The 27,500-nt window shown below is 37.9% G+C and overlaps 1 protein-coding gene across 1 annotated transcript in view; it reads right to left on the bottom strand.

The window, feature by feature from the left end:
* LOC135225305 (tetratricopeptide repeat protein 8-like) overlaps positions 1-27,500 on the bottom strand; it is a 147,500-nt gene that overhangs the window by 97,645 nt on the left and 22,355 nt on the right. The window contains exon 3 of the mRNA XM_064264635.1: positions 22,219-22,368. Coding sequence (XP_064120705.1) covers positions 22,219-22,368 — 150 coding nt within the window. The remainder of the gene's footprint in view (positions 1-22,218; positions 22,369-27,500) is intronic.

The following is a 27,500-nucleotide window of genomic DNA, read 5'->3' on the forward strand; positions in this document are numbered from 1 at the left end:
GTTTGAGATTAAGCTGGCCTTGTGCCAGCACGGGCTCTTGCTCCTAGAGCAGCCTGTAGGATGTTCCGCAAAGAGGCTGTACATAAGGTGGCATGCGGATGGAAATGTAGTGTCCGTCAAACATGCGTGAACAATTATAAACAAAAAGGGACAGAGCCCCCACTGTGATTGTGTTTCATTACAGCCGAAAAAAACACATCTTTTGTGTAGAGGAAACGTAATCACATGATGTGTTCATTGGCGGAAAGGCTGTGAATCGCTCTACATTTTAGCATATGATAAGAAAGGACGTGTACAGAGATAAAAAGGTATTTACGAGGAAGGGCAGGCATTCGGTACGAATGTCGTCCTTACAGATTTGTGTTTACTTTAATATTAATATTTGAAAATTAGTAAATAATTATTCATCATAAAAAAATGTATTTATTCATGAAAATATAGTAATTAATGAATATTCCTCTGTGAAAAATGTCTGTGATTTACTGAATTTTTTTGCGAATAATTTGGTGATAAGTTCAACAGAAAAATCCGCAAATGGGTGAAGCCACGAATCCTGAACCGCAAATGGGCGAAGATCAACTACAAAGTTTGCAGAATTTGATTAATTCAGTAAGGAAATTATGAGTAACATCAAAGATGCCCTTGCCACTCAACAGCAATAATCAAGAGACATGATACATTATTCTGAAAAGGAAATTAATTCTGCCATGCACATCCCAAAGTGTAAAAGTTTAGCATCCTGCAACTAACTGAAAAGTGAGTGTATACAAATTCTGCCCAAACAAAGCCTAATGTTAGAATTCCAACTGGAAACAACAAAATGGCCAGTTTGGGTTTAAAAACTTCAGATCAAAACATATCATCATCATCAGGGGTTCCCTGATGATAATGATAAAATCCTTGGTGAGACACCTCAAAGTGCATTTTCTCTTCTGATGGTAAGTATCTAATCAATGAGAACAAAAACTCTGATCAAACCTTTGTAAATGTAGAATTTAGAGACAGGGCAACGTTCCCTAATAGAGAACAGCTCCTGGTGCCACCTTCACCAGACATGGAGAAACCACTAAAAGAAGCGGTCCTCTTACCTGTGCCTATAGAATTGAAAGCTTCAGAAGGCACTCTTTACCGGGTCACCAGAAAATGATCTGTACTTCCATTTTGAATAAGACACAAATTGCTTACCAAGTACCCCAGCCTTCTGCCCCTTCACTTTCAGAATAATTAATCATGTGAAGGCAGATTTTCAGAATTTTATAGTGACAGAAAACAAGAGACATTGCAGAATTAAAACCATTTGCCATGATCATCCCAGTTTCGGAATATTCCACCAAGAAATCGGCAATGCTGCAACTCCCTTTTGAAAGGAAAAGCTCCCTTTCGATATAGCTATGCAGCAGTTTGGGATCCGTATGAGAAGAATCTCAGAGGGGACAGCCTCGGCAGAATTTCATGCTAGGATCCATCTCCTTAGTATTATAACCTCTACCACCTTGCAGTCAAAAGACTTCCAGATGATCAAGATTAAAGGCAGAAGAGGCAGATACCAATAGAAATTGTACGGTCGGGGCTAGTTTCGACGACACCACAGGCAATGGAAGTCTTCCCCTTGGGAGAGGGGGGGGGGGGGGGGGGGGGTGGGGGGGGGGGGGGGGAGAGCATTATTTTCAATGGCCTGGGGTGGAAATGTTCTCATCCCCCACCCCTTTAGTGTTTCTTCCAAAACCCAGACCCTTCTCTGTAAGATTACGTTTAGAATAGGGTTTGTTTCCCGGGATCCCGGACAAATCTCAAGGTTTAATAATCACGGGATATTTTTCACATCCTGGGAAATCCCGGGATAAAATTAAGTACAAAAATAGGGACAAGTTCGACTGCAGGATGGTTGTGGATTTGTTGTTCTGTTTATATTTATATATACTGTACATGCAGACAATTCCAAGTGTTGCTTCTAATTCCACGGATGAGTGGTTTTCGCACTCGGCTACCAATCTGGTGGTCTGAAGTTCGATTCTCGGCTTGAACAACGCGTACCTCAGAGCGCAGTGCCGCCAGAGCCCTCCAGCGCCCCTAGATGTCGCCGGGGCCACCCAAGGAAAGCAATCGAACCTCCCAGGTCCACCACCAGGGGCAGCATCCTGCTTCCCGACTCGCCAGACGACGAGGACCCGGAAGATGTTCCCCGACAAATGTCATCACGGACCTGCAGACTCCTCCAGCCCCCTGCAAGATTCTGCTGACCATCGGCCAACGATTACCACTCAATCATTGTTTTGGAGGGGGGGGGGGTGTATATTTGTAGGACGACATCGTACCAAATATCCGCCCTTCCTCGTAAATACCTTATCTCTGTACATGTCCTTTTCTTATTATATACTAGTAGTAAAATGTAGTTTTATTCACGGCCTTTCCTCCAATGTACACATCATGTGAATACATTTCCTCTACACCAAAATATGTGTATTTTCGGCTGTGAAGAAACACAATCACAGCAGAGGCTCTGTCCCTTTGTGTTTATGTTTGTTCGTGCGTGCGTGACGGACACTGTTTCCGTCCGCACGCCGCCTTGTGTACAGCCTCTCTGCGGAATAAAGTTAGTTAGAGCTCTCTCCTTGTCTGATTCAGTCCTCATAAAAGTATCAATAGAATGTATTTTTTAATGCATATTAAATATTAATGTACTGTATACAATACTTAACTTGCCAGTGTTTCCTCTTTATAAGGTAAAAAAGAAAATGGAACTCTGTTAATACTGTATGAGAGAAAATGGATGTGCTACTTGAAATTAGGGGTAACTTGAAAAGTTTTCACACTTAGTTGGCAGCCATAAATTTTTAGGGGTAATGTTTTACAATGACTTTGAAATGATATCATAAAGTGTTTTAGATAATAGTTTAAGGTATAATTTGTATAGGATGATAGTTTAAGGTGTGAGATAAAATGGATATACTTGAAAATAGGTATAACTTGAATAGTTTTCACACTTTGTTGTAGGGTACATGACTGAATAGTGACATGTTGGCTAGCAGAAAAACCACTTTTTCACTTGATATTTAGTTAATGGTGAACCAACAATAGAATTAAATCTGTAAGCATAACACTCAAAAGATTGAAATTTCTTCAACAAAATGAGATATCTGAAACCACCATACGAACTAAAATAAGCATATGAAGTCTCCGTAAAATGTGTTAAGGCAGTTTTGAATCCAGGAGGTAAGCCACTTGTCCCTCACAGAAAGGCCATGCTCTTCCCAGAGCTCATTTGAACAATATTTGCATATTATTGATATTACTCAAGATTGTAGTTGTAATCAGCGCAATAAAGCAACATTTTGTTGCCTATACTAGTGAAAGTATGAGACGTCTTATTCCCGTGGTCATGTTTTGAACTGAAATGCAATTTTACCTTGTAATCAGTGGTTTTATCCTTCTGATATCACAACTGAAGCTTTACAGTACTTATTTGATTGTAATTATACACATTTTGTTCTAATTCACTCCAAATTCCACTTGAAATACGTGTTTGCATACAGTGATACTGGCAGGAACAGTTTTTCAGCCTTATTGTACATCTGGCTGCCAAAAACATCTGTGCGCAGATTGTTCATGACAAAAATATTTTGTTACTAGAAATTTTCATTGATTTAAGTCCATATTACAATTTTGACTTTTTATTTAATTTCTAATATTTATGGCTTAAATAAATGTACCCTTTAATGATTGCGCGCTAGGACTAGAGTCCCGAAGGGTGATGCAATCACCACTGCTCTGTGACCACTTGTTTGTTTTTGCTCAGTGAGAAATTAATGGGGCTGACTTTGAAACGGCCAGAAAATCATCAATAGAGGAAAGTTATCATGAAGACCTATATATTTTGATTGAGAAAAATATATATACGCATACAGTAGTACATAAAATATACGTTAATTATCCAAAAAATTAAATGACAACTACTCAACAGATTAATATTTTATATAACATTATATAAATACTTATCTTCCGTAATCAATTAACCCTTAAACGCCGAAGCGGTAAAAATCAAAAACTCCCCCGAATTCCGGAGCCGGTTTTGAGTGATCGCGGAAGCGGAAAAAAGAATTTTTTCAAAAAATCACAGCGCGCTAAGTTTTGAAGATTAAGAGTTCAGTTTTGGCTCCTTTTTTTGTCATTGCCTGAAGTTTAGTATGCAATCATCAGAAATGAAAAATAATATCATTATCCTATGTAAATAATGCGATATATGGTAGCGAAAAAAAAAATTCATACATAATTGTATTAAAATCACGCTGTGCAAAAACGGTAAAAGCTAACGAGTTTCTTTTTTTTCGTTGTATTGTACACTAAATTGCAATCATTTTGATATATAATACATTGTAAAACAATAAAAGCAACACCGGAAAAATATTATCACAAAATGATGTACGAATTCGTAACGTGCGGACGTAAAAAAATATTTTTTTCAAAAATTCACCGTAAATCTCAATATTGTTTTAGAGACTTCCAATTTGTTTCAAAATGAATACAAATGATTGAATATGACGATACTGTAAGAGTTTTAGCTCACAATTGCGTTTTTTCGACCATTTCGGTAGAGTCAAAGTTGATCGAACGTGGTTTTTTTTTTCTTATTTATCGTGATTTATATGCAAATATTTCGAAAAATGAGAAGCTACAACCTTCAAATATTTCCTTTTATTTTACATGAAATTGCGCACATTTTCATATATAAAACTCTATGAAATGCCTAATATGAACGGAGCAAATTTTCCGAGAATTCGATGTACGCAATCGGAGATTTATGGCGGAGAAACCCGCGCACGGAGGGAAAGGAAAGTTTTTATCATAAACTTTACACAAATCGAAAATATTGTGCTAAGAAGACCTTCCAATTTGTTGCAAAATGAAGGTAATGATTGAATATTACTAAAATATAAGAGTTTTAGCTTACATTGCGTTTTTTTCGACCATTTCGGTAGAGTCATATTTGACCGAACGTGGTTTTTTTTTCTATTTATCGGATTTATATGCAAATATTTCGAAAATGAGAAAAGCTACAAACTTCAATTATTTTTCGTTGTATTCTACATGAAATTGCGCACATTTTCATATATAAAACTTTATGTAACGGCTAATTTAAAATGGTGCAAACATTACCACAATCGCACGTATGATTTTTTCGGAAGAGTTACCGCGTGGACGTAAGGAAAATTTTTTTTTTTTTCCATAAATTCACCATAAATCGAAATATTGCTAGAGACTTCCAATTTGTTACAAAATGAAGGTAAATTTGATTGAATATTACTAAAAATATAAGAGTTTTAGCTTACAATTGCGTTTTTCGACCATTTCGGTAGAGTCAAAATTGACCAAAGGTTGAAAATGTCACTTATCATTTTTATATGAAATATTTCAAAACTGATAAAAGCTACAACAATGGTTGTTTTTAGTTGTATTGTGCATGAAATTGCGCACGTTTCCATATATAAAACTTCATGTAACGGCTAATTTTAAAATGGTGCAAACATTACCACAATCGCATGTATGATTTTTTCGGAAGAGTTACCGCGCGGACGTAAGGAAGAAAAAGTTTTTTCATAAATTCATCATAAATCGAAAATATTGTGCTAGAGACTTCCAATTTGTTGCAAAATTAAGGTAAATAGTTGAATATTACTACAATATAAGCGTTTTAGCTTACAATTGCGTTTTTCGACCATTTCGGTAGAGTCAAAGTTGACCAAAGGTTGAAATTTTGGCACTTATCGTTATTTATATGGAAATACTTCAAAATTGATAAAAGTTACAATCATGACTATTTTTTTGTTGTATTCTAAATGAAATTGTGCACATTTTCATATATAATACTCATGTAAAGGATAATTTAAAACGGTGCAAAATTATGTCAAAGTGACGAAATATTTTTGAGATGTGTCCACTGATACTTTTTAGTGTGATAAGAAAGAAATTCGCGCTTGGGCGCCTGCGTAACGATTGTAAACAAAACACGCCTTGATCCGTGAACTCCCAGCATCCAGGCGCGTGATTCAAAAGTTTTCGGCTGGTAGGCCTATAAGTATTTTTCCGCGAATTTTTAAAAAAACTTTTTTGAGCCGACGTATGGTACGTCCATTCGGAAATCGGGGGAGATTTTGACTCGACGTTTAATACGTCCATTCGGCGTTTAAGGGTTAATCAATTTATAAGGGTCTAAATGCTAACTTCCCTATGAATACTACTATTAACAATTTTATAGTAGATTCAAATCTGGACCTTTTCATTTCTTATGGCAATAAATCTTTGTTGTGGCCCAGGCCCGGGTGATCACGTGACCTCCGCCAGCATGGCCACGGAACGCCATGATCAATGAATTTTATAAAATGCATTATGAAAGATCAAATTATAATTGGGATAAGATATCATTAGTATTGGAAATTCATAACTTCTCGTTCTAAGTATTCAAAATCTTCACTTCTAATCATACAAAAATAGGTAGTATTTATCTAGTGCACTGGCTGCCCTAAAAATTCGCTAGGTTTCTCCCAGCCACATTTCGAACATCGTCATTATTTACCGTTGTTGTATGAAAACTGTACCAACATCTATGGGTACAAATGTTTTGTGGATTTAGTACAAGAAATGGGCAGTTTGTTTACTCAAGAGACTCAGCAAACATCAATCGTCTACATTTAAGGTGTTTTAAATCAAAATTTTTAGAGCTTTATGGCAGTCAGTTAGTACTGCACAAGCGTAGACTTTCATTAACCTGTTTAATCAGAAATTATGCTTTATTTCAGAATTCAGGAGAAACTCTTCAAGATGAGAGTAGAGGTCTTGGTTTGTTGCCTGGATGGGCCACAACTCTTGACTGATGCTCATGGGAGGTCATGGCAGAGGATTCAAGTACTTTATTGGGAAAGTGGCCACGTTCCAGGAGAGGTGGTTGCTATGTTACCACTTGGTCATGTACCCTAAGCCTTATATTTTTAAGGGTAATGTAACATGGCTTTGAAATGATATTAAAGTGTTTTAGATGATAGTTTAAGGCATACATTTGGTGTTTGAACTATTGAAATAAGCAATTACAGGCAGTCCCGGGTTACGAGGGTTGTTCTGAGGTTAAGTCGCTTTTCAATTATATTCATCAGAAATTATTTCCAGGGTTATGACGCATGACACCAAAAATGCAAAATAATCAATATTTGAAGTTTTTTAGTGAAAAATATCAATAAGAATGCTTTACATAGTTTTTCAATGCACCCAAAGCATTAAAAGTAAGGTTTTCTTAGGATTTTTTACAATGTTCTGGCTTACGACGATTTTCGGCTTATGACGTGTCTCAAGAACGGAACCTGGGTCGTAACCCGGGGATTGCCTGTATAATTATTTCTAAGGGGTCTAAACCCATTTTTTAACTATTTAAATGGCCAGTTATAAGCATTTTGAGAGGGGGATGTCAAGCATTTGCAGATCTTAGCTATTCACGGGTGTTTGTGGTGCCTATCCCCTGCGGATACTGGGGTTGACTATTTATTTTGGGGGAGCTTATGCAATCTGACTGGGCTTCACCAGCTGAACTATAACTGCCTGTTAATAGCCTAATGGGGAAGAAGTCCTGGGTGAGTTACTATACGGTCTATATCCCTCCAAAAATTTAATCATTTCAGTCAGGGTTAGGTGGATCCTAGTACCCTTTTTGGGGGATTAGCATCTGATTGCTGCATGGGGGATATAATTCCATTTGGAAGGTTTCTCCCATGGTTGGCAGAAATTTGTGTCCCTGATCCTTCTGGGTTCAGCAGGGCCAAATCAGTGGTAATGTCTAACTTAATATTATTAGTAAGAATATCACAAGCATTTAAAGTCATTTGCTTCCTCCACATGGTTAACCTGGGAGGTACTGGGGACTGATGATACTGGGTTTTGGCCCAAACATAGATCTTGTTCTGAGAAATGGTTCAAGACCTCTTGCTAGGGTTCTGCCGGAAGATATAGCCTCCCAATTCCTCACCCCTAAGACCCATGGAGACTGCTTAAAATGAGCTGTTTCATCCTTAAAATTTGCTGCCAGGAGCATACTACAAATTTTTCACATGTTTGGCAATCAAACAAATTTTGCTTGTTTTTCATAAGGACTATATGCTCATGGCAGGTGGTATAGGCCGTACTCACTGGCAAATAAAGGGATTTTGACGTAGGAAAAATCTATTTCTGGGGGAAGACCTGTGTCGCCCGATGAAAAATCCCTGTAACTCATTTTTCTAGTATAAATAAACTCTATAATATACCAGAGAAAAAGCTAACATGGTTATGCTGAAGTTATTACCCTCAGCGCGATCACCCAAAGGGTGTCAGTATAAGTATAGGGGCGTTGTGTTACCACAAACCACAGGACTTCTACCATTTAGAAGGTTCCCTTCAAAATCCCCCTCTTTGGTGGGAGCCGTTACAACGAAATCCCACCACCCGTCCTCGCTCGCAACGAAATCCCACCACCCGTCCTCGCTCGCCACTACTACTACTATCCACGCGCTACAATCCCATTCCTGAAAATAGTACTACAAACTTGGATTAGTCAGGGTGGGAACAGAATGATAATAGGGTTAGGGTTCATCGGGCGACACAGGTCTTCCCCCAGAAATAGATTTTTCCTACGTCAAAATCCCTTTTCTGGGTTCGACCTGTGTCTGCCGATGAAAACATACCAGAGAATGTTATACAAGTTTTTAGTCTAAAATTATGTGTAAAACCGGGTTAATGATATCCAGAATAAGGAGTTATAAATAGTTTTACTATTTAGACTTAATATTACAACTTAAACTAGTAACTTAATATTTGTGAGAAATAAATTCTTAACATACAATTAATCACAACAGTATTAAAATATACAATACTGAAAATATATATGTTCTTAGCTGGTGGTCACGATTATATGTTATACAGACCAAGCAAAGCATTATAGTACTTCTATAGTAGTACTTGAAAGTAATATTTATATACATATGTACAATTTCATACAATAATCTGGTAGCGGGATCAACAACAAGCGTCTAGCCCGTCCGGAAAAAAAAGTATGGTGGCAGTGTGAGCGAGTCATGCCAGGTAGAAGGGTCATGCAAAGGGAGATAGTAAAAGGAATAGCTCTATTTAAAGATTTCTAAGGAGAACCGTCAGTCTGTTCTTCAGGAACAACCACAGCACCAGCTGCCACTGCTGAAAATTTTAGGGCCTGTAGGTTTACTAGATAGTGGCGTTTAAACACTGCTGGGGACTTCCAACCTGTGTACTTTTTAAGGTCGTCAGACTTCATGTTTTGAAAATAATTAATTGAGGTGGCAACTGCTCGGATATCATGGACATGTGGGACTGAATCCAGATTAGCTTGCTTAATAAAATAAAGTATCTGTTGCCTAATTCCTCTTAGAGTTATCGTGCTCCTTTTTTCTGTAAGAAAGAGGGCCCGTTGTTACTTGAGATGTTCTGGTCATAAAGGTTTTAAGTGTATGAACAGGACATAATGATTTATCTTCTGGAAGAGGAAGAATTTCCCAAGGTGTCCACCTATTCTGTGGATCTTCATTTTTCGCTAAAAATTGTCTATCTGGTGAAAGTAAGACTTTCCCAGATTGGAGGAATTCCACATGTCCTGGATTCCTAGAAAGGGCTGACAATTCAGAAATTCTAGCTCCAGAAGCCAGAGCTACTAAAAATAATGTTTTTCTTAGTAGTGCTGAATAAGAACAGTTATCATTGTCTAAATCTGATGCCAGTTTAAGAACATCGTTTAAAAACCATGATATTGATTGAGGACAGCTTACCGGTCTCAAACGTGCACATGCTTTCGGAATAGAGGAAAAGTATGTGTCCGCTAAATTAATATTGAAACCTATTTGAAAAAATCTTTCTTTCGGGCAGATTTAATTGTGGTAATAGTGCTAGCAGCTAAGCCTTTCTCATGTAATGATCTAAAGAAAGATATTGTGAGATTTGTATCCATTTCTTGAACATCCATATCTTTCAAAAATGTAGCCAATTTTTTCACTGCGGAATCATATTGTCTAATTGCAGAATCCCGTTTATCAGATTCCACAAATAGAATATTTAATGGATCTATGTTTGCTTCTTTTTGTGCAGCAAACTTCATGAAGTCCATAAAGTTAGGGCACTCAGAATTCTTGAGGAAGCTGACACAGTCTGCATTTGTACTATCTGTGTTAGGTTCGGGGATGGAATCTTCTGGGGTTTGAGTTTCATCTCCATGATGAGGGTATACCAATTGCTCTTCGGTCAGTTGGGTGCCACTAATGCCAGCTGACCTTTGAATGATCTTAGTTTGTGCAGTACCTTCAAGAGGAGGTTCACTGGAGGAAACAAAAATTCTCTCCCAATTGTCCCAATCTAGAGACATTGCATCGATTGCAAAGGCATTGTTGTCTATGTTGGGAGCTACATAACAAGCTAACTTGTGACTGGACTCCGAGGCAAAGAGGTCCACCTGGAGTCCCGGAATCTGAGTTAAGATCCATTTGAATGACTTGTTGTCCAGTGACCATTCTGATTCCAGTGGGGTCATTCAGGACAAGGAGTCTGCTACTATATTTCTTACCCCTGCCAGATGAATTGCTGACAGATGCCAGGGGTTCTTTTCCGCTAAGAGGAATATTGCTATCATTACATGATTCAACTTGTTGGATTTGGATCCTCTTCTGTTTATGCAATGGACTACTGTAAAACTGTCCGATACGATTCGAATGTGGATCTTCTTGGACGGACGTAACTTTTTCAGTGTTAGAAACACTGCCATCGCTTCCAATATATTGATGTGGAATCGACGGAATGTTTCCGACCATGTTCCTTGAACTTTCTTGAGGGGTGAATATCCCCCCCAACCGCTCAGAGATGCATCTGGTTGTGGATTCAGAGATGGAGGAGGAATTGCAGCGGAACTGATTTGGATAGGTTCCGTTGTTTCGTCCATGGAAGAAGTCTCTTTTTTAGAATATCTGGAATTCTTGAAACCTTGTCCCTGAATTTGAGATTTGCTCTTGATCTCCAAACCTGATTGATATCCTTTAATCTAGTTTTCAATAGAACTTCTGTTACTGATGCAAATTGAAGGGAGCCTAGGATCCTCTCCTGTTCCCTTCGAGATGACCGTCTGTTTTTGATAAAGCATTTTGTAGCTTTTACTATCTCTTTGACCTTTTTGGTTTTTTGGACGGTAGAGATAGCTTGTGTTTCTCAGTAACCCACTGAATCCCTAACCATTGGAACTGAGATGCTGGAGTCAGTCTGGATTTTGCCATGTTTACTTGGAACCCTAAAAATTTTAGGAATTCCAGTACTTTGGATGTCGACCAGATTAACCAATCGTCCAGGTAGGCTACTAACAGTATTCCTTTCTTCCTCAATTCCTGAACTACTGTCTCTCCTAATTTTGTGAACACCCTGGGTGCTACATTGAGTCCGAAGGGCATTACCTTGAATGAGTAGGCTTTCTTGCCTAGTTTGAATCCTAGGTACGGAGAGAAGTTTCTGGCTATTGGGACGTGATAGTAAGCGTCTGTAAGATCTATAGAGGTGGTGACGGCCCCACGGGGAAGTAAGGTCCGTACCTGTGAGATTGTCAGCATATGGAACTTGTCGCAGTGAATGTAGGAATTCAGCCGAGACAAGTCCAGGATTACTCGTCTTTTGTTCGAGTCCTTCTTTGGGACACTGAACAAACGTGCTTGGAACCTTATGCTCTTCACCCTCTTTATGGCGCGTTTCTGAAGATCCTTTGTATACTCTAAGAGGTCGTCTGTTGGTTTTTGGAAGAAGCTGACTGGAGGGGGAGGGCCCTTCTCCCACTTCCTGCCTAGAACTTTTGATATTATACTGTGGGCCCATGGACTGAAGGTCCATCGACCCTTGAAGAGGAACGGTCTCCCCCCACCTGGGAGATCTCACTGGTTGGTTGCTGGTCTAGTTCCTCTCCCTCCTCGGAATCCTCTACCTCTGGCTCCACACCGCAATCGAGAGCCTCCCCTGGCTTGACTACTCCCAGCATGTCTGCTATATGGGCGAAAAGAAGTTCTCGCCTCAGAAGCAGGATTAAATGCTGGGGAAGTCACCACTTGGGATGAAGTCGAAGGTTGAGGTTCCGAGGGTGGTTGGACCAAGACATATTGCTGTGGTGCTGGCGCTTTAGAGGTGGACGGCACTGCCTGCATATATCCATGAGGACGGGCCGTTTGGTAAGGGTTATACCTTCTTGCCTTCTTTTTGGGCCCTTGTTGATGAGATAGTGCATCAATGTGGCGTTTGAAGGGAAGACCCCACCTTACTCTCAGACTCTGGTTTAGTCCTGGCTGCTCATGCAAGATGTTATTTACTTTCCTTCCTCTTTGGGGAAGAGGTTATCTCCCCAAATGGATGATTTAATTAGCCATATTGGGCTCATGTTTCCCTGTAGCCCCTCCAGCTAAAACATGTTTTTCTACAGGCCCTTCTTGCTCAGTTTGCAAAGTCATAACAAGTCCGTTTGAAAGGTCTGCATAGAGCTTTCGTTAAGACTCGAAAGACTTGCTCATTTTCATAAGTTGTGGCTAGCAACTCCGCCAATGTAATGGAGTTGATAGACCTGGCTAACCTAGTCCTCGCCTCAAACTCCGCCTTGATCATATGGTTGGGGAGTTTGGGCAACCTTTCGGAGAACAAGTCCGAAGCGCAATCTGGCTCCAATTTACCCGAAGTAAATGTCGCCGGGGCATTATTCCAAGTGTCCAATCCTGTGGGCAAGAGAAGAGATGTAGCCTCTGTTTCCCTCAGGGCTGGCATCGGTTTATCTTCTAATATTGCCTGTAAGGTTAACTCCGCCACCTTAGATGTACAAGGTGACGGAATTCCTTCGGGGTGACAAACATTGTAATATTTCCCCATTTGTGGCGGCGTCAATTTTGGTATTGACGCAGCCCAACTCTGATAGAGAACGGGCCCAGCAGAGGGCTGGGCTGTTCTCTGGGGAAATCACCGTTTCCTTGGGCACTTTGTCAACTCTGACTGGCGCATGTTGTGCTAGTCTAACAAAGCCTGGGAACGGGAATTGAAGACCAGCTGGAAAGAGCTCAAAGTCCTCAATGGGTCTTGTACCACACCCCTCAATTGCCAGTTTCCCTTCTCGGAAGGGAGCATGTAGGGCCAACCTCCAAGGGTTTTCCTTGTCAAAGGGAGGAAGCTTTGAAGCATCCGGAACCATCATTGATAGGGCTGGTGTTCCGGAGCGAAGGAGACCGGAGAGCATCTCCTCAATAGGCTTAATTCTCTCCGTCAATGACAAGAGAGCCTGATTGGAGATGTCCGGTGTTGGCCCGAGCCGTGCATCTAACCTCTGATCTATTACTCCACTAACCCTAGCTAACAATCGGTTAGTGAAGTCTTCAGGGTCGAAGGACTGTTCCGCCGCCTTTGAGAATGTTCCTGTCCCTTCGTTAGGGGAAGGATTTATGGCAGCAGGCACATTGATGGACGATGTCGACAGCTGTGACGCCGAAGACAACTCCTTCGCCGCTGGCGGAACAGGCTTCGTGACCTTCTTTAAAGTCTTTTTGACTTTAGGAACTACCGACGGCATTCCTTGTTTTTCACTGGGCTTCGAAAAGCCCTTAAAGGATGAAGAAGAAGCGAGGGAAGGAGAAGGACTAGGAAGGGAACTCACTCCACTTACCTCCCCACCTACCTGTTCCTCCATGACCATGGGTTGATGTTGATCGCCGCCACATCCTCCATCAAATCTTGCTGTTCTTCCAAGGTGGTCGTAGTTTCAGCCCGGATGGCCTCGATGAGGGGCCTGGCAATGTCTCTGGCCACCGCTGTAGTCAGTGTGGCCCCCGAAAAGATCATGGCACAGAGGTCAGCATCAAGCACATAGGGCTGACCCTTAGGTACATTTTTGCCGAAGCCCCCCACCCATTTGCGAAGGGCCACTCTAGCATCGTGGTATGCCACCGGATCCGTCTGTAAGTTAACATTTGTTTTAATGGCGGATCCATTGATTGATTTAGAATTCTTATGACTATATTCCTTAAAATATCTAAGCCAATTTTTCTCGTAATGTCCCCTTACCTGCTCTTGGACATTGATGGCCACCAGTCGTACAGACTGTACAAGCGTCCGGATGCCAGACCACGTAGTTATCAAGTTGCACGGCGCAGTTGGCGTGCGACCGGCAAACTACGTGGCCGAACGGGTTCCCCAACGATGCATGGCAGCCCTCTGCCTGGCAACGGACCACCTGTAATGTGAAAATTCTCAATGAGTTTTCTTCCCTGGTGGTATTTATGAAAACTATCGGCGAAATGTTTCGTCACCGAAATATTCCGTCAAGACATACAGTTAAGTATTTTCTAGAGAACTCATGCATTGTTTCTATTTGTCGGCGAAATATTTTGTTGCCGAAATATTCCGGTACCGACGTAGTACTAGTTATCCACAATGTGTATTAACTAAGTTAAAAACTCGTAAGTTTTGTTGTTTATATTTGTCGAAGAAATATTTTGTCGCCGAAATATTCCGGAACTGACTTAATACTAGTTATGAATAACTAGGCTAAAAAACTCGTAAGTTTGTGGATTGTTGTCGGCGAAATATTTCATCTCCGAAATATTCCGTACCGACGTAACTGCTTAAGTTTTCTAGAAACTTTCTTTTCTAAGTTGTCGGCGAAATATTTCGTTGCCGAAATATTCCGGGACCGACGTAATATCAATAATTGGCTTAACTTAAGGAGGCTTATAAACTTTAAATGTAATAGCATAAACTGAGAATTCCCTTAAGAGGCATGCTTAAACATATACGCCGAACTTCGTCGATGCTGGAGAAGAGGACAGTTCGCCTATGTTTATAGAACATCGACTGAGAAGCTGTTGTATATTAGATAATGGCTTACCTCTATAATTGCCGAAGCTAGGAATAAATCAGTTTGAATTCCGGCAATGCCGAACTTGAGTACTACTACGCTTATACCCTGCCTCTAATCACTCCGTTAAGGGACGATCCCATATATGTTCTCTGTTCGCCGAGGCTCCAGAGATAATAAAAATAGTATATATGAAATAATATCCCTTATTTAATATATTAGATTAGAGGTTTGTTTGTAATAGTTCATGTTGCCTGCTCTACCCCTGATCCAAGCTGGTTATCACTCATAGGCTACGTAGCCTAGATCTTTCCACTGACTGGCCGTGGCTCGTCGATCGAGCGAGTGGTCCAACCCGGTCAGGTGGAGGCTATCCAGGTAGGCTAGGCACATAATACCATTACTTAGGGTATTTTTATTCAGTCTAATTATAACAAAATATCACAAGGTGCATAGGAGTTATCTCTAAATATCTAGTACTAATCTACGTATCCCCTGGTATCCCTTAAATTCCCATTGTGATGGGAAATTTTCCCCGACTATACCAGCAAAGTCATTTTTTAGACCTACAACGCTAGGACGAGAAAAACCTACTATTAAGCTTATCAAGCTTATTAATTTAAGCTAACTAGGGGTAATTTAACCATGTATCCAGTTAAGGATCAAATATGGTTATTATTGTGAGGCTAGCCTAGATTCGAGAGGGCTCACGAGCACCGAAACATTTATGTTGCTGGTATATATGCCATATCAATATGAAATGCAACCAATATCTGTACTAACATAAATATCACATTTTAATACTTTATAATTAAAGCTAAGCCTATATATATAATTTAAAACATGTCGTGCAGAATTCGCTGTAGCTATGCCGACGCTCAAAATGGCGGTCTAGCCAGGCGCACCCCCAACTTGTATTTTGAGGGCCCAGGCCAATAGCATACTTATTTAACTTAATTATGAATCAAAACCCAAATTGGGGTACTCAACTTTGTAGTAGAAGCAGCTTGAGCACTCATATTTAGCCGGATTAATCCCAAATTCACTGATTAAGACAGAGTGTAAATTTACAGCTTTTGCTGCACGACTCTATTTTACAGGAATGGGATTGTAGCACGTGGGTAGTAGTAGTAGTGGCGAGCGAGGATGGGTGGTGGGATTTCATTGTAACGGCTCCCACCAAAGAGGGGGATTTTGAAGGGAACCTTCTAAATGGCAGAAGTCCTGTGGTTTGTGGTAACACAACGCCCCTATACTTATACCGACACCCTTTGGTTGATCGCGCTGAGGGTAATAACTTCAGCATAACCATGTTAGATTTTTCTCTGGTATATTATACAGTATATTTATACTAGAAAAATGAGTTACAGGGATTTTTCCTCGGCAGACACAGGTCGAACCCAGAAATGAACTGAGCAATTTTGGGGCTGAACAATTGAGCTGAGGGTCCTGCATAATGGTGGCCTGTAGTAATATAAAATAAATTGTTATTTGAGACTAGTTAGCAATAATTGTCTGTAGTCCTTTATATAGATAGTGTATTTAATTTTTCATGCTAATTTGACTACATGTGTGTAGCTGTAATATATTTGATCAAATATCAATGTTAACTTAAACCCTCCAAGATTTAAGTTAGTTTTGACACCAGTATAGAGCTATTAGTCCTTTTGCAAGGGCTATTTATTTCTGAATGTCATACCATTCACACTAACTGCTATAAACTAATTGTTTAACTAACCCAAGCTACTGTTTTATATGGCTTGGGATAATGCTTCTAGCATAATCTACATTAGGCTAAGAATAGAGGATTTCTAAGAGGGTTTCTCACTTAACCTATTCTAGGCCACTTCCTATTCTAGCTTTATTTAAAAAACTGTTAATGACATAAACTAATTAAAAAACTGTTAATGATATAAACTATACGGGAAAAGAACCCCCTTTAATTTAGTTTTTTATTTTATCTGGCCGAGACTACCCTTTCATCTGATATTTGGCCACTGCTTTATCTAATTTGAACTGCTGTTTTTAGGCTAATAGTAGGATATTCTGTTAAAAATTGGGGCTCCTACTTAATATGCTTAGGCTACTGTCTGATCTGGGTTTATGTCACCTTTAAGGATAAAGATTACATAAAAACTCCACTAACATGTAGCCTTACAGATAGGCTCCCAAGTTGTAAAATATTAGGCTACCATTTGATTAAGTCTAGACTACTGTTTATATCTAATCCTAGGCTATTTAGACTTAAACCAATAATAGTATATTTCCTAAAATGTTCTCTCCTACCTAGTATAAGATATTGCCTAATCCAGATTATTTTACATAAATCTTAATGCAAAGGCTATATATAAAGGACTTAGCAGTATGTAACCTTATAGGCTACCACTTTTGTCTAACCCAAGTTGTTGTTTATATCTAATTCTAGGCTATTTGGTCTAACTACATAAAACAGTAATTTACTACCTAATGCGTAACTTTACAGTTAGGCTATCACTTACTTTATTCTATGCTACAATCTAATCCAGAATATTTGATTAATTAATACTTAAGGGTATGGGCTACATAAAACATAATTACCTTAATATGTAGCCTTAAAGCTAGGCCACCATCTCATCTAGAACAAATTACAGTGGGGCCCCCGTATTCGCGTTCTCCGGATTCGCAGACTCACTGATTAGCGGATTTCTCTCTGGACCATATCTACTAATAATTTGCGGGGAATCTGTCTATTTGTGGGGTTTTCCAACGATAAATAATCAATACTTAGTGTATTTTGATGTTATTTTCATGCTAAATACATTTTTATGATTTACTAATTTAAAAAACAAATTAATACTGATCAATACTGTATTGGTAAGTTTAATAAGATTAAATGATATCACATAATCACGATAATAATTCTCTCTCTCTTACAGAGATGTATGTTTTTTGTATGATAAATAAATGATTTACTAATTTTTAAATATTAATATTAATATAAAGATCAATCAATTCATTAAAGAAAATACTACAGTGAATAAGTAAGATTTTAGTTTATAAATTAAAAAAAATATATAATTAAGGAAATCCCAGTCTTCACGCTTTCTTTCAAACTCCAGGTCCAAGCTGAGGTCCAACAGCTGTTAAATATATCAAGTAATGTGACAGGAGGGGAGGGAGTGTTCTCTCTCTCTCTCTCTCTCTCTCTCTCTCTCTCTCTCTCTCTCTCTCTCTCTCTTTACTGAGATGAGAGATTTTTATGGTACACGTATGTATATGTTTACCAATATTTTCAAACAATAATAATAATAATAATAATAATAATAATAATAATAATAATAATAATAAATGTAATTACAAAAATCATGTGAAAGTATTTTATAGAAATACTGCACTAATCTTTCCATTTCTCTCTCTCTCTCTCTCTCTCTCTCTCTCTCTCTCTCTCTCTCTCTCTCTCTCTCTCTCTCTCTCTCTCTCTTACAGAGATGTATGTTTTTTGTATAATAAATAAATGATTTACTTATTTTCAGATATCAATATTTATGTAAACAGCAATAATATCAATTCATTAAAGAAATGCTAAAGTGGATTAGCAAGATTTTAGTTTATAAATAAAAAAAAATTATGTAAGAATGAAAGAAAATCCAATTACCCCCATCTTGTCTTTGAACTCCAGTTAGCAAAGCTGAGATGGCTGGGGTCCAACAGCTGTCAAATATATCAAGTAATGTGACAGGAGGGGGAGTGTGTTGCCCCCACCAGATCATGCAATTTCTCTCTCTCTCTCTCTCTCTCTCTCTCTCTCTCTCTCTCTCTCTCTCTCTCTCTCTCTTTACTGAGATGAGAGAATTTCTATGGTACATGTGTATATGTTTATTAATATTTTTGCATAATAATAATAATATAACTAATTTCAAAATTCATGTGACAGTATTTTGAAAGTACAATAATCTATCCATTTCACTCTTTGAATAAAGATAACCCCCTCTCTCTCTCTCTCTCTCTCTCTCTCTCTCTCTCTCTCTCTCTCTCTCTCTCCTCACGAGATACATATATGTCATAGTGGTAACTCTCGCCCTCTGTTTGGGCTGGAAGTGTATGTATAAGTATATCTTTAAGGGCATTACTACATTTTATGGTACAGCGTATGTATATGTTTACCAATTTTATTTTTCAAATAATAATAATAATAATAATAATAATAATAATAATAATAATAATAATAATAATAATAATAAATAAAAGTAATTACAAAATCATGGTGAAAGTATTTATAGAAATACTGCACTAATCTTTCCATTTTCTCTCTCTCTCTCTCTCTCTCTCTCTCTCTCTCTCTCTCTTCCTTACAGAGATGTATGTTTTTTTGTATAATAAATAAATGATTTACTTATTTTCAGATATCAATATTTATGTAAACAGCAATAATATCAATTCATTAAAGAAAATGCTAAAGTGGATTAGCAAGATTTTAGTTTATAAATAAAAAAAAAAAAAAAAAAATTATGTAAGAATGAAAAGAAAATCCAATTACCCCCATCTTGTCTTTTGAACTCCAGTTTAGCAAAGCTGAGTATGGCTGGGGTCCAACAAGCTTGTCAAATATATCAAGTAATGTGACAGGAGGGGGAGTGTGTTGCCCCCACCAGATCATGCAATTTCTCTCTCTCTCTCTCTCTCATCTCTCTCTCTCTTACTGAGATGAGAGATTTCTATGGTACAGTGTATATGTTTTATTAATATTTTTTGCATAATAATAATAATATAACTAATTTCAAAATTCATGTGACAGTATTTTAAAGAAATACAATAATCTATCCATTTCACTCTTTTGAATAAAGATAACCCCCCCCTCTCTCTCTCTCTCTCTCTCTCTCTCTCTCTCTCTCTCTCTCTCTCTCTCTCTCTCTCCTCACGAGATACATATATGTCATAGTGGTAACTCTCGCCCTCTGTTTGGGCTGGAAGTGTATGTATAAGTATATCTTTAAGGGCATTACTACTACATTTTATGGTAAAATAATAATATGCAGAGTTAGTTTTCCAATAACATTAAGTTTAATGAGATTAAACAAAAACAATAACATTCTCTCTCTCTCTCTCTCTCTCTCTCTCTCTCTCTCTCTCTCTCTCTCTCTACTTATGTATGTTTATTTGTTTTGTGTATTATAAATAAATGATTTTCATTAAAACTAATTTTCAAATGTTAATGAGATTAATAAAAAAAAATAGCAATTCCCAGTCTTTTTATCCACTTGGAGGAAGGTGGGCAGAGAGTAAATGGCACTTCGATATACGAATTGGCGGAGGGGAAGGAGTCGGAGTCTAGGAGTTATTCTCTCTCTCTCTCTCTCTCTCTCTCTCTCTCTCTCTCTCTCTCTCTCTCTCTCTCTCTCTCTCTCTCCATTATTATTCTCTCTGTCTCAGAAATAATTCCTAATAATTTCACTCTTGATGGTCAGATATATGATGTTGCCATCCAATGGCCTCTCTCTCTCTCTCTCTCTCTCTCTCTCGTCTCTCTCTCTCTCTCTCTCTCTCTCTCTCTCTGTCTCTCTCTCTATCTGTTATTGGCTGTAGGTATATATTTTTAATGGTAAAATATTTAAGATGACTTTGAAATGATATTAATAATATAACCTCAAAGATTAATACAGTAATAGGTTAGTAATTTTGGGTATATTTGAAGTAGGATGTTATTTAAGGTATACATTTAGTACCTGAACTTTCAAGATAGGCAGTTATAAACTTTTTTAGTGGTGGTTTTAACTATTTGCAGGTTTTAATTATTCATGGGGGTGTCTGGTACACATCCCCCGCGAATAAGGGGGGAACACTGTACTATAAACTGTCCTAGGTTTCTTGGTATAGGGTAACGCTTTGTCCAGTAATGGGATGTTTCATAAAAGGTTATCACTTAACCTAATATAAGGTACTGCTGACTCCTGGATTATTTATAGCACGCTAAAGCATACAAGCTATATAAAATTAAAGAATTTTATTAATAGTATGTAGCCTTATAGCTAGGCTACCATTTTAATTTGCCCAGATTATTGTTATTATTATGTAATCCTAAGGTCCTTGGTGGCCCATAATAGGGTATGTCTTAAAAGGTTCTTACTTACCTTAATCTACGTTACTACCTAATCCAGGTTATTTGGTTCACACTTAAGGATATGTAATCCTACGTTCAAGGCTACAGACAACATCCACTATTAATCTATTCTAAATTATTTTCACTGAATGTGATGTAGGCTATGCCTAAATTATTGTAGACATCATATACTATCTGAAAGGATTTGTTATATTAATGATAAATTAAGGAACATTTCTTTTAAACCATCTAATTATGATGACAAATTCTTTAAAACAATTTGTGCTTCACAACTAGCAATCAGCAATCATGAGTTAGCATGTGCTAGTAAGAAATGCCAGTTTTCAGCTTTCACACACAAATTAATTACCAATTCCAAAAGTTTAAAACTCAAACTTTAGTTGATACTTTACATTATGCAGTTAACCTGCAATTTTTGATGTTTCCATGATCCTCGCGAATGAAATAAGAGAAAACACAGAATTTTACAGAGAACTGGCTTGCAGTAAACAGAACTATGTTTGACCAAGAGTAATGGCTTCCTGGTCTTTTTGCTGATCCATTTGTCGACAATATGGAGGATGTGCATACGCAATATAATCCATAGATATAGAGAGGCTATATCTAAGATATAATCATTTCTTTTTCTAGTAGATTTTGATATAGGGAACTGGGTTTAGCTTCGCTGAAGATAAGGGAAAGCGCCCTCTTATCTTTGAGTCCATTATATATGTACTCCATCACGTTATAGTGTGTAGCATTACGACAAAATACCCGGCCAAAAGAGCAGTTAAAAGAGATATGTTTGGTCACCATTGAATTCTGCCAGACCATGGAATGGTAACTCCTTGAGGATGAAACAAGCAACTCCACTATCAAAAAAACAAGAAGGGAGCTATCGAAAAGTACTTATGTGCACTAATTACAAAAAATAACCAAGAGTGCAAGAAACTGATCATAAGAAGGGTAAAAATGATGGGACTAAACAAGCCCTACATAAATTCTTTATGGTGTCTGGGTAACAAAAATTTACTTTTTAGTTGGGACCTGCTGAAACCTACTCCACTGCTTACCAGTCAGAGATTTGAGGTCTCCTTACTCCTTTTCCTTCAGAGAAGGGTTCTCTAGGAACATGGTGCAGACAAATGAAATGGCATTATAAATTATGTGTTTCCTATTAGATATTCATTACCAATAAGTATTATACTTGGAAAGTGAATGAAAATTGTCTGCCATTCTACCATACCTGTAAAATCTCAAAGCTACTTCAGGTTGATCACTGTAGAAGTGGTGAGTACCAATGCATGCAATTGCTTCAACATGGGTGGCATCATAGTGGAGAACATCTCTATAGAACTTGACAGCTTTTGTGAGATCATGCAAACCTTCATATATTCTGTAGGATAAAGAGTTTGGAAATAGACAAAACAGTTAACATTGCTTTCCCTATCATCAAGGTCTGATAATTACCATATACTAATTTTCATCATAAGTTGGCATATAAAATAGTGAAAATTTTTTATGTTTACCCTGAACATTATCAATATAATAATATATACGTAAACCTTCTTGAGTGGCATATGACTTTTAAGGAAAAACGGTCATATATGTACAATAGGTAGGCAGTCCCTAGTTCACGGTTGGGGTTCCGTTCCTGGCGGCTCGTATAAGCTGAAAATTTCTGTAAACTGGAACGTAATAATTACAATAAGAATAAATAGTGCTTATGGTCCTGTAAGTGCTGTTAAGGCGCCGAAAAATCGGGTTAATTGCACCATGAGCCAAGCAACATGAAGTCGAAACATTGTAACCGAGACAGCCATAACCTGGGGACTGCCTTTAGTCAATTTTTTGAAGTACTTTACTACTTATAAAAAAGGCAATATTTTTAATTTGGTATAATTTCTGTTACTATACAACTTGTATTTTTATCAGTTCCAGGGAAAGCAACTCAACCCAGAAATAAAATCTTCAGGCCAAAAGAAGGCTGAGGGGACATCAATCGTGATGTTTACCTCTGGCAGGCATCCAACATCAAACACAGCCTAGCTGTCTGAATTTCAGCAAGCTGGGAATCTATAAGGAGACTCGAACCTCCCAGGAGTTTGGGGGTTTGAAAGCATTCCCCTTTCTATCAGCATCAGATTCACTTACTTTGGTTAATGAGGGTGGACATAGGCCCTTGATTTTTGCAACATGTCAACAAAAGGGAAACTACTTCACAGGTTTCTAAGATTTCGAATTTCTCATGTCAGTCTGAGAATTTTCCAAGGTGAGTGAGCTGTCAGTGAGTCAAAAAGGGAAACAGTGCCTGATAAGTGGCACTGAAAGGCACAAGGACAGCCTGTCATTCAAAGATGCTATATAAGCGCAGATGTGTTGACAAATGGCACTCTAAGCCATTAACTATATTATAGTAGATAATTAGTTGCATTCCAAATGTACTTCAGATGGTTGAGGACATTGGTGAGCTATAAAATGGCAAATATCAGCATTGTCCCATATATCTGAAGGAAGAGGGACAGATATATCATCTGTGCATGTTAAACTTGTATCAACATTCTGAATAGGATGCTCCACCCAGACATTGCAACCTCCAGCATGGGATTTGGCCCTGTTACTTAAAAGCCTTTCAAGTGATATTTATAAGTTAATTAAGCAGTCTTCTTTATGGGATCCGATAGTAAACAACTGTTTTTTCTTGCCATAACCTCTGCTTGAGTAAAATTCTTGCAGTCTCTAGCCAAGTGTGATAAAAAATTTTCCTGTTCAGCTCAGTAACCAAGACGACCTTGCTTTATGCCCTGTCAGATGTGTGAGGTATTACTTGAGAGAAGTAAATTTTTTACAAATGGGGGTTCATGTCTGCTTTCATCTATGTCACACAATAGTATTAGGAATGTACATTTGTAATAGTGGCCAATGGCTTTGTAACTGGTGTGATAAAAACAAGAAATATACCATGCATAAGGATATAAATTTTGTTATAGTAATTGTGTAGCATATTAACCAGGAGATAATAATAACTTCTGGTTGATCATCTCCTGGAATTAGTAATCAGGGATTGCCCTAGAATGGCTTTTCTCTTAAAGCAAAATGCTAAAATAAATTTCATTGAACTGAAAACATGTACTATCTTCTTTGCCTTGCCTTGCTTCTGTATTGTTTAGCTACACCATCAAAGGCTGCTATTTATGTCATCACCTCCAGGTCTCAAAAATTCTGACACACGACACACACACACACACACACACACACACACACACACACTCCCTCATACAGTAAACATTATTTAACCTCAGTACATAATTAGGCCTGAACATATCTTGAACAAAAATATTATGTAAAACTTTAGGGGGAATCATAATTACCATGCTTTTAAATTAATAAAATATAAGTTAATCGCTTCTAACATCTTACTAAATTATTTAGCCCTCAAAATTAAGAGTATGTAATGTAAAATTACCATGTACCTAACTTAGGTTCAGAGCACTGAAGAAAATGAAAGATTTCATTATTCCCAATCTTCCTTTCTTATTTTCTTTCTTTCTTTAAATTTTCAGCTGAAAACCTTTATGGGCAGAGTCAACAGACTATAACTTGTCTTTTTCTGCAGGCTGATTTTCTTATATTAATTATCCCCTTTTCCTATACAAATTTTTTTTTCTCTGCAGGCTGTTCTCCCCAAAGGGAAATCAGCCTGCAGAGAAAAAAAATTAGTATAGGAAAAGGGGATAATTAATATAAGAGAACAGAAAATAAAACCAATACACCTTAATTCAGGAGACATCAGCAGAGAGTAGGAAGGAATTTGATCCTTGCTTAAACATTTGAAGGTCAAAAGATTCCACGACTGCACTTGGTAACTACTCTACATTTTGTTTGCAACAAAGATAAAACTCCTAGCAAACTGAGTAGTTTTAAACCTGATACGTTCTACAAAACAACATATTGCTTGCAGCAGCAGCTTGCCTGGTATTGCGAGCAAATACAGCTAGGTCAGGTAAAGAAGAGGGCAATATAGTCCGGGTGCCAAGTCCTGATTTTTACCGAGGTGTACATTATGTGGCGCATAGTTGTTTGGAGTAGATTTTGACTCTTTAGATGCCCCGGATGAAGATTCTGATGGGTGCCACCTTTGCACCATTGGGGAAATTGAAATATTCAAGATAGCTGCCATTAAATATACCAGTTCAGGAAATCTCTGAAAACTGCCAAAAATTGGTAAATATTACTAAACTCATATCTATATGAATTACATTTGTCTGATATGAATATTTAATGACTGACATTGTTTAAAAATCTAAGATGGCTTCCATCATTGAAGATAATTCATGAAATCACTCTTTTTTTTCAAGATTTCATAGTTTTTGAACGATAACCATCCCTTTGGAAATTCAAGATGGCTGCCATATTAGATGCATATCTAAGAAATACAGACTTGGTCAAAGGCTGATTAGCAAGGTAAAAATAAATTGTTATAACATTTCCTTTATCTTTTACAGGTTTGTATCAAACATTTTGTAATGAAATCCAGGGGTACTGACTTTATGAAATAGAATATAGTACAGTGGTACCTCGAGATATGAAAGGCTCAACTTACGAAAAACTCGAGATACGAAAGCCAATACGAAAAATTTAACGGCTCTACATAACTAAAAGAAAAGTTTTCAAGATATGAAAGGTTTTCTGTAAAGTCCGAGATTCGCCCGAACCACCGATAACAATTTTGAAACTCGCGTGCCGCCAACTTATTAGACTCGCCATCCACTCTCCCATTGGTTCCTGATGCTAGTTGCGGCCATGAGATCCTTCTCTCCTATTGGCCAGCTTCCCTCCAATCATGCATCTATGTACGTGGTGGCGTGCCTCGGCCACTAGGTACCAGCATTGTTATAGTACGCACGCGGTATTCGTTTCGGGATTGTCAATGTGTATTTTTAAAAAAAATTTCTCCTATCTTTTCACAGAAAATGGAAAAAGAAGAGCACCTCTTGAGTGACGACATATATGATATGATTGACCAAGATCTCTCTCGTGGGATAAGTGACCAAGATCTCTCTCATGGGATAACTGGGAAACTTTGCAAGGTTGGTAGAATCTCCACTCCCTGCTGAACAGAGGGTGTTGACCAATCATTTACAACATGCATACCGGTATAATCAAGGCACTTCAGTTTATGTTGAAGGTCAGCAGCAGAACATTCAGTACCCAAATCAGTTTGCAGAGAGAGCATTTGGTTGAACAGGGTTTTGATGGACACCAGGCCAACAGAGTCATGAGGTGCAAACAATTAGTAGTAATTATCAAGACGGCAGCCGTTAATGAACACTACGCGTTTATAGAAAAAAAGACACCCCGAAAAGGCTCACACAGGTCGTATGCTTGCGCAGTTTGATGACGTTTGCCCGAGTCGTTTCAGGAACATTGTGAAAAGTAGGCAGAAGCAATCTTCCTTGGATCGTTATTTTTTAAAGAGGCCTTTAGCATTAGCAGGAGTAAACAAAAAGGAAGAACCAAGTGGTAAAAAACAGAAAGTTGTAAGCAAAAAGGAAGAACCAAGTGATAAAAAACAGAAAGTTGACAGTGGTGATGAAGTTGAAATTCTGAGAAAAAAAAAAAAAACAAAAAAAAACTGCGTAAGTAAAAAAAAAAAAAAGTAAAAAAAAGAAAGTTAATAATAAAAAAAAAAAAAAAAAAAAAAAAACGGCAGAAATTAGGATGTTCTAGCCGCTTTTCATAAAAGTGCCAATCGTTTGTCCTCCTCCTCTGCCGCCATTTTCGGAGATAGCCTCACTCGAAAGGTAAGCTTCCACATTTTACGTACAGTATTTCTTGTATACAATGTACACTAATACACTTTATTTACAGGTTATTTTGCATTTTGTTATTAATTTAGGTATTGAATGGTCCAAATTGTTGTAGTATTTCATTGTTTATAGGTCAATTTAGCTTTATTATGAAATTTACTGGGGTGTTTTTTGGAGGGCTTGGAACAGATTAGCCATTTTACATGTAAAATGTGGTCCAAGATACGAAAAACCTCATGATACGAAGACACCCGAAAAACAAAAGGCTCACACAGGTGTATGCTTGCGCAGTTTGATGACGTTTGCCAGAGTCGTTCAGGAAAATTTGTGGAAAAAAGTAGGCAGAAGCAATCTTCCTTGGATCGTATTTTTTAAAGAGGCCTTTAGCATTAGCAGGAGTAAACAAAAAGGAAGAACCAAGTGGTAAAAAACAGAAAGTTGTAAGCAAAAAGGAAGAACCAAGTGATAAAAAACAGAAAGTTGACAGTGGTGATGAAGTTGAAATTCTGAGAAAAAAAAAAAAAACTGCGTAAAGTAAAAAAAAAAAAGTAAAAAAAAAGTTAATAATCAAAAAAAGAAAAAAAAAAAAACGGCAGAAATTAAGGATGTTCTAGCCGCTTTTCATAAAGTGCAATCGTTTGTCCTCCTCCTCTGCCGCCATTTTCGGAGATAGCCTCACTCGAAAGGTAAGCTTCCACATTTTACGTACAGTATTTCT

This window comes from Macrobrachium nipponense, chromosome 13 (assembly GCF_015104395.2).
Source record: "Macrobrachium nipponense isolate FS-2020 chromosome 13, ASM1510439v2, whole genome shotgun sequence".
In the NCBI taxonomy this organism is placed as follows: domain Eukaryota; kingdom Metazoa; phylum Arthropoda; class Malacostraca; order Decapoda; family Palaemonidae; genus Macrobrachium; species Macrobrachium nipponense.